This window comes from Dinoponera quadriceps, unplaced genomic scaffold (genome assembly GCF_001313825.1).
Source record: "Dinoponera quadriceps isolate SergipeBrazil2010 unplaced genomic scaffold, ASM131382v1 scaffold2420, whole genome shotgun sequence".
NCBI lineage: Eukaryota > Metazoa > Arthropoda > Insecta > Hymenoptera > Formicidae > Dinoponera > Dinoponera quadriceps.
In genome coordinates this window covers 1-8,883 of record NW_014556754.1, presented here as the reverse complement: position 1 = coordinate 8,883, position 8,883 = coordinate 1, and the positions used below count along the sequence as shown (strand labels likewise).

Here is an 8,883-nt window from a genome sequence, read left to right as displayed (position 1 = left end):
GTTAAACTATTTATATCCAAAATTGCACAAGTTGTACACGTGTATATTTAATAACTTAATTTAACATAAAACTACAATAAGGAAAAAGTTTAATGTTTCTTAAGCTTATTTGTTTTTAAGATATTTTTGCTTCCTAAGAAAATGTTAATTGCGACTTTGACGACTATCGCCAGGAAATATACTGCAACTATGATACACGCTATTACAAATCCGTAAACGTCGATCAGGTTTGTCTGCCACCACGGCATGTCCATTGCTGGAGAACGTAAGGCGTTTGGACCGTTGCGGATCACGTATTCTGTCCAAAAGATCGCTACTTCTCGCGCTGTCATTGGTCTATCCTTAAAACGTAAAGCCTCGCGTTTCGCATTCTCTCTAAAGCGCAAAAATTTCAAGATGTCAATAATTAAGCAAGTCTTATTTCAATTGTACTTAACCCATTCGAGACGGCGAATTTTTTCGAACACGGTCCCCAGGAGCGAAATTTTTTTTTCTTTATATTGTTTATTTTTAATAAAAAAACTTGTTTACAATAGAAATCACCCAATTCGTAAGTCAATTCGCACAAATAAGATGATTGCACACCGTGTGTGCAGCTCGCTCCTCAGAAAATTTTTATTGCGGGGAGCAGATTGAACACCATGTGTGCGATGTAAAGTAAAATAAAAATTCACCATTAAGATTGATAAACATTTATGTCAAAAATAGTTAGATAACATAAAATCGTTATTTTGCTTTCAATAATGAAGAACAGAATATAATGCAAAGAAAAATTTTAAGAAATAGTAAAAAGTCAAAAAAATAAAATTGAGCAATGAAGAAAATAATATAAACGAGGAATAAATTTTTAGAAAAATGTCTAAAGGTAATAAAGTAATGTAACTCAGTAATGAAAAAGAACTACGCGTAAAACTATCGTGCAAAGGCCGGCGACACCACGTTGGTGCCGTTTGTGTTTTGATTGTGTACTATTGGTGTTCTGTTTGTGTTCTGTTTAAGTAACAAAAAAGAATCCCGATTAGACGTGCGGACGGCATAGTGTTAAAACCAATGCCAAATTTTGTTTTCCTATACTTCACAGATATTTTTAATTTTTAATTTAAACACACGGTGTGCAATCATCTTTTTTGTGCGAATTGACTTACGAATTGGGTGATTTCTATAGTAAACAAATTTTTTTATTAAAAATAAACAATATAAAGAAAAAAAACAAATCTTATCTCGACGATCACTTCACTCAGAATGAGTGATAATTGCTCTTCATTATCATTGCACACACGGCAACCAGTTTTATAGCCACGTAAATCCATTGCACACACAGTGTGCAATCGGTCTCGAATGGGTTAAAATAACTTTTCAAGACAGATTATATTGTAGGATTTAACATTATTGTTTACTTACGTGTAGCTGGGATTATTTAACACAGCGTCGAGTGCAGCATCTAACACTTCTTCAGATATATCGTCGTAACTTAATTTAATCCCCATACCCTTATGCACGAAAACGTTAACGTTTCGATGCTGGTCTCCGAACAAGGGTATACCTATCATAGGTACGCCATTATAAAATGCTTCCAGGGATCCCATCATGCCGCCATGTGATATAAATACCCGTGTATTTTGATGTCCTATGTGAAATACATCGAAATATATTTTTATAAAATCAATTTTCATCAAAATCTATATATTCCTTTTTAATAATATAATTTCTTTTAAATTAATCCCTACATATCTCGTGAAAATTAGGTATTATAAAATGTACCATACTTTTTTGAAGAACAAAGGAGATGAATGACGATGAGAATTTGTAATTAAATTTTGATATGTAATTGCTAATAATTGTAATTGCTGTAATTGTAATTGCAATTGTTAAAACTCACTCAATATTGCCATCTGCGGTATCCACAATGTTGTAATAACATTACTGGGGAGACCAGGTGGCATCTTGTCTTCATTTGTAACTTTCATCAGTACTTTAATGGGCGCAATTTTTCTGAAAGATTCGTATAATCCGAGTATAGAACTGTTTGGCATCGATTCAATATTCATCAAAGAACCCAAAGAGAAATATATTACGCCATCCTCTGCGTCGTCCATCCATTTTTGAAATTCCTACAGAAGTTAATGTAACGAGTAAGCGACCAGACATTCTTAGTAGGACATTCAACATTAGCTATCTGTTAAAAAATTGTGTATATCTAACTGTAAATAATTAGACATAATTAGATACGTTATATATAAGTTATATATAAGTTATATATAATTATATATAAGGTGTCATGTGTATGAAATTTGACCACATATAACAATATATTATTATATATGAAGTAAAATGTGAATATATATAAATATATACAATGAGTTATATATTAGTATATGGAAACATGTATATTTTAATATACAATATGATGAAAAAAATATTGACACCACGAAATATTTCAAAAATACAAATTTTAATGAAAACTGTTTTAGATAAAAGTTATAGAATTTAAAAAGATCTATTTATTGATTCTATCAGTTCGATCCTCAAGGTCGCCCAGGACGCCACGAATCTCAGGACAATGTCATTTTGGATTTTTTAAACAGAACGTCCTATTTTTTATTGCATATTCTTATGGCCCTTAGTGTAAACATGTGTGCAATTACGTATTTAATATTGCATTCATTATTACATAAGCGCTGCAAACACAGAATCGTTCTACGATATCTACAGATATCGGTGTCATCACAATGTTTCATGTAAAATATTGAAAAAATCGGATCATCTTATATTTCTGATCTGCGGTCTCTTGAATATAGAGAAATTAGTGGATGCATTCTACCGATGCATTTTAAAAATAAACGATTAATAATAAATGGAATAATGTTGCTATTGTGCTATCATAATGCTGCTGCACCTTAATTAGACTTAACAATATTCATCGATGAAAAACCTGAATGCTACTACTTTATTAAATTCCTTATGTTCGAAGGCAAATAATTTTATTTATTTATTGTAACATACCGAGGTTAATTGTGATCGATCCATTTCCATATGCAGTCCTCCGATTTCGATTAAGCTGGGAGTAACGGGTCGAATTCCATGGAAAGAATAATGGCTATTTACAAACACTAACGCCAGGTCTTTTTCGATTTCCCGAACATCTGGCATATCTTGTCGCAGGTACTTTCTCATCGCATCAGTTTGAGGTGATGAATAGTAATTAAATATGCGTGGCTGAATGAAATTTTCAATCGTGTTGGACAATCGTTGCCAAAAATTCACAAGCACGGGATATTCCACGAAAAGGCCGGGAAAGAAGGAGCTGCTCATTGGATTTCCCATAACTTCACTTATGTAGGCAAATTCTAGACCCGTCACGATACTTATTACTGGTACGTTCAAAAATCGGCCAAGCCCAAAGTAACAACTTGAGCCAAAATACTAAAAAATGCATAAATCGATGTATAGACAACTTGAATTTTTTATAAATGATTAATCGACTCAGAAATTCCTCACTTTAAGCCGCGAAGAAGGAATAAACATATCGACCGTACTTCGATTTGCTCACCTCCGTGATAACTAGATCGTAAGGCGGATCGTTAGGTGGATTCTTGATGAACTTTTGCATCTTTTCGTGACCCATCAGGGTACACAAATCACTTCCATAGGTGGTGGCAATATGAAATGTTAATGCACTATTTAAATCTTTCACAAAATTCATGGTGAAACTATTGACAATGGCCTTTTTGGTTCCTTGCAGGTTCACTATATCCGTATAATTCGCTATGAGAGTGTTAGATGGAAAATGACTGATCATATCAATCTGATGACCATGTTGCGCTAAAGCTTTACACAGCTCTCCCGTCACTTGAAAATGACTTCTCCCGTTGTGAGGGAATATACATAAAATACGGTATCCTTGAATCGGCGATATCGTTAACAGTATTAATATTAACAATGAAGAATGGAGATATTTCATTCTTTTAGTTTTGTATGAATCACACTACCAAATAAATATCGTGCTATACGATAATTAACCGTATTGATTATGTACTATATATCCAGAGATGTATATAAAATACATACACGCACATTAATAAAGCCTAATAAAGGAGCAAACAACCTTATGTATTCGAAGCGAAGTTTTCCCGTGCACTATTCCATGTATCATTGTGAGTCGTTCTTTTATAGAGAGATAAGGTTCGTCATGGATCAAAGGTTATCAGCAACATCACTCGAATACGTATAAATTGCTAATGTGACATTTCCATTTGTTGTGAAATATAAATCGTACATGAAAAGAAACTAGTATTGGATGATATAGTAATCGATAATGTCAGAGTTATGATAAATTGGCTTCAGCCGTGTGTGAGAAATATATACACAAAGCGTATGCCGTGGACGTATGCGTTCCAAAGTTCGAATATTTGTCTTCTATCCTTTTTCGAACAAGTTGGCCACGATACGACGTTCCCTCTACCGCAGCTAAGTCGACTTAATACTCTCATTTACGGCTGATAACGTCGACTATATACGAGTACATTTGTAGATTCTATTTATATATAACGTGTTAAATGTAATGGGGTGCATAATCTATACAACGTTTCCATCAGTTTAAAGAAAAGGTTATAGGAAGAATATTCATCTGTTTTAAACAAGCAACAATTCCTAACTAAAAAAAATTAAAAAATTTTTCGTAAAAAATCAATATCACCTTGAATTTTTTAATGTTACAATGCTATTTTTTTACTAATATTATAGAGGACTTTTAAAAGAAATTAAATCATTATTTAGAATATCACTTTTATATATAACAATAGAAACACTGTATGTAAGGAACTTATATAAGGAAATATTCAAATTGCTTGCCTCCCTCTATAATATAAAATTCTGCTCTTCTTAATAAATTACAATACGTAAAAACTATTAAAATATTTAGAATCAAAATTGCACAAACTGCACACGTATATATAATAATTTCATTTAATACAAAAATTCGAAAAAGAAAAAGTTTAATATTTCTTTAGCTTATTTGTTTTCAAGATACTTTTCTTTCCTAAGAAAATGTTCATTACGACTTTAACGATCATTGATAAGAAATATACTGCAATTATGATACACGCTATTAAAAATCCGTAAACATCTATCAGATTTGTCTGCCACCACGGCATGTCCATGGTTGGAGAACGTAAAACGTTTGGACCGTTGCGGATCACGTATTCTGTCCAAAAGATCGCTACTTCTCGCGCTGTAATTGGTCTATCCTTAAAATATAAAGCCTCGCGTTTCGCATTCTCTCTAAAGCCAAAGAATTTCAAGATGTCAATAATTAAGCAAATCTCAATTTTACATAAAGTAGACAGACTTTTGAGACAGATTATATTGTAGTAATTGGCATTTTTGTTTACTTACGTGTAGTTGCGATTATTTAACACAGCGTCGAGTGCAGCATCCATCACTTTTTCAGATATATCTTCGTAGCGCAATTTAATACCCATACCCTTATGCACGAAAACGTTAATATTTCGAAATTGGTCTGCAAACAAAGGTATACCTATCACAGGTACGCCATTGTAAATTGCTTCCAGGGATCCCAACATGCCGCCATGTGATATAAATATCCGTATATTTTGATGTTCTATGTGAAAAATATAAAAATAATACATTTTTATATAATTAATTTTCATGATCAAGACTTATATATTCTTTTAATACTATAATTCCTTTTAAATTAATCCCTACATATCTCGTCAAAATTAGATATTATAAAATGTACCATAAATTTTTAGAAGAACAGAAGAGATTGATGATGAATGACGATAAGAATTTGTAATTAAATTTTGATAGATAATTGCTAATTGTGTTGATAATTGTTGGTAATTGTTATAATTGTTAAAACTCACTCAATATTGCCATCTGTGGTACCCATGAAGATGTCATGACATTACCGGGGAGACCAGGAGGCAACTGGTCTCTATTTGCAATTTTCATCAATACTTTAATGGGCGTAATTTTTCTGAAAGAATCGTACAATCCCACTAGAGAACTGTTTGACATCGTTTCGATATTAACCATAGAACCCAAAGAAAAATATATCACGCCATCATCTGCGTCGTCCATCCATTCTTGTAATTCCTGCAACATTAATGTAATGAGTAAATGATCGAACATCCTTGGTAGAATATTCAAGAATGTTCAATTATTAATAAAATACATTTTTCAAGATATTTCGCCTTCCCGGGATTTTTCCTTACCCTATATAACTGTACACACATACACACAATGCGCTGTCATAATACTGCTACATCTTAACTAGAACTATCAATATTCATTGTTTAAAAAACTCAATGATTCTCCTTTATTAAATTCCTTATGCTTGAAAGCAAATAATATTTTTATTTTTTGTAACATACCGAGGTTAATTGAGATCGATCCATTTCCACATGCAGTCCTCCAATTTCGATAAAGCTGGGTGTAACGGGTCGAATTCCATGGAAGGAATAATGACTATTTACAAACACTAACGCCAGGTCTTTTTCGATTTCCCGAACATCTGGCATATCTTGTCGCAGGTACTTTCTCATCGCATCAGTTTGAGGTGATGAATAGTAATTAAATATGCGTGGCTGAATGAAATTTTCAATCGTGTTGGACAATCGCTGCCAAAAATTCACAAGCACGGGATATTCCACGAAAAAACCGGGAAAGAAAGAGCTGCTCATGGGATTTCCTATAACTTCGTTCATGTAAGCAAATTCCAAACTCGCCACGACGCCTATTATTGGTATGTTCAAAAATCGACCAAACCCAAAGTAACAACTTGAGCCAAAATACTAAAAAAATGCGTAAATTAATGTACAGACAACTTTAATTTTTTGGAAATGATTAACCGACTCATAAGTTCATCTCATTAAGCGCGAAGAAGGAATAAACATATCGACCGTACTTCGATTTGCTCACCTCCGTGATAACTAGATCGTAAGGCGGATCGTTAGGTGGATTCTTGATGAACTTTTGCATCTTTTCGTGACCCATCAGGGTACACAAATCACTTCCATAGGTGGTGGCAATATGAAATGTTACCGCAGCATTAATCTCCTTCGCAAAGTCTAGAGTGAAACTATTGACAACGGCCTTTCTGGTACCTTGCAGGTTCACTATATCCGTATAATTCGCTATGGGAGTGTTAGATGGAAAATGACTAATCATATCAATCTGATGACCGTGTTGCGCTAAAACTTTACACAGCGCTCCCGTCACATGAAATTGACTTCTTCCATTGAAAGGGAATATACACAAAATCCGGTATCCTTGAGTCGACAGTACCAATAACAATGCTAATATTAACAATGAAAAGTGGAGGTACATCATTTCTTTAGTTTTATGTAAAACACTAACAAATAATTGCGTTGTGATTATCAGTCGTATTAATTGTGTTGATCGAATGTATAATCTTCAGAAATGTGTACATAAAATATACACAACACTAACTTCGCACAGTAAGGAATTAAACACATTTATATTCTCGCGACAACGTTCGCTCGAGCACTGTTTTATATATAGTCGTGAGTGGTTATTTGATTGAAGTACATTTTTTATCATTTAGCATTGTTATCAATATAATGTGAGAATGTATTAAAGCCGCTGATGCAGCATTGCCTTGGGTATTAATGAAAACATGAGCATTAGAGAGAAAACTAGTTTGATCTGCTACAGAAGTGGTCCGGCTGGAATTCTACATATCACGAGTAAAATGTATCTGTATTTTGTATCTGCTAAAAAATTTTCTATAGTACGTATTCTAACAAAATGCGCAGAAAAATGTAGTATCTATTACTAACTTTTAGTAAGAAATACGACTGTTCTTCATTTGGATGGGCTTCTCAAGAAACTTTACTGCTAGATTAGATAAACATTTCAGATAAAAATTTTATTTTCGTCATCTACATTGATTAAATAAAACACGTGTGACATTGAAATGTTTGGTACCCAAATAGCACAGAGGTGAATAGAAATTATAAAGAACTAATTTTGGAGAATACATACTGCATTAGATAAATGAATATCTGAAGAATTCGTAAAGAATTAATCACAATCAATTTGTCTTGAAGCACAATTCAGAAATTCATTATAACAAATATTTTCTGATTAAGTACTTTGCATACTCTGAGCATTCGTGAAGAGGTCCGAATGTTTTGCTTGTTACAATTATTTTATATTGTTAATTACAATTATTCCTGTGGACTGCGGACAGCAGATACTTGTGTTACTTTCAATGCTTTATGTGTGCATTATCATAATTCGTACTTTCTTTACAAATAAAGGATATCTTGGTATAGTAAAAACAATAGCGGCACCGATGACGTCATTGATTCATAAGAATACTGAACTTGGCTGATTTTAGAAATTCCTGCTTTGCAACTTAAAATTGTGACCACATATGATACAATTCTTCATGTTCGATGAACACTCCGAGAGTTGCACAGCCATGTCATAGTGCATGTGCATTATAAACTACCTTCCACGGTTCGGTTGTCTTAGCAGCAGCGACACAGTTTCGCTGGCTTGCCATCTCGCTTGTTTTTACTGACGTCCTGCAGCTTAAAGTCTTCCGTTATCTCTGCCTGGTTCCTGATAAACGTTCTACCCTTTTCTTCAGGGTCTCTGTACTTGTTCCCTTGAACCCTTCTAAACGTTTTCCACAAAACCAATCGTTTCGTACAGAGTTTTTAATCGATATCATTCAATAAGTTTTATTTTGAAATTATCCTCTTTTATTTTAATTTACCTAATTACATGTGTGTGTGTGTTTGTGTGTGTGTTTAATATAAAACTGCAATGAAAGAAAAGTTTAATATTCCTTTAGCTTATTTGTTTTCAAGATACTTTTCTTTCCTAAGA

General features: G+C 33.2%; 2 protein-coding genes across 2 annotated transcripts; both read right to left on the bottom strand.

Annotated features, from left to right (window-relative positions):
• Positions 1 to 9: 9 nt before the first annotated feature.
• LOC106748128 (UDP-glucuronosyltransferase 1-5-like) lies at positions 10 to 4,125 on the bottom strand. The gene is made up of 5 exons (XM_014626370.1): positions 3,551 to 4,125; positions 3,004 to 3,423; positions 1,880 to 2,111; positions 1,402 to 1,627; positions 10 to 375 (listed from the first exon to the last, which is right to left on the bottom strand). Exons 1-5 carry the CDS (start codon positions 3,959 to 3,961, stop codon positions 90 to 92), a joined length of 1,575 nt encoding a protein of 524 aa, XP_014481856.1. The 5' UTR covers positions 3,962 to 4,125; the 3' UTR covers positions 10 to 89.
• Positions 4,126 to 4,994: 869 nt separating this feature from the next.
• On the bottom strand, positions 4,995 to 8,472 carry LOC106748067 (UDP-glucuronosyltransferase-like). The gene is made up of 7 exons (XM_014626264.1): positions 8,430 to 8,472; positions 8,029 to 8,086; positions 6,943 to 7,375; positions 6,396 to 6,815; positions 5,886 to 6,117; positions 5,395 to 5,620; positions 4,995 to 5,280 (listed from the first exon to the last, which is right to left on the bottom strand). Exons 1-7 carry the CDS (start codon positions 8,470 to 8,472, stop codon positions 4,995 to 4,997), a joined length of 1,698 nt encoding a protein of 565 aa, XP_014481750.1.
• Between the last annotated feature and the right edge of the window lie 411 nt (positions 8,473 to 8,883).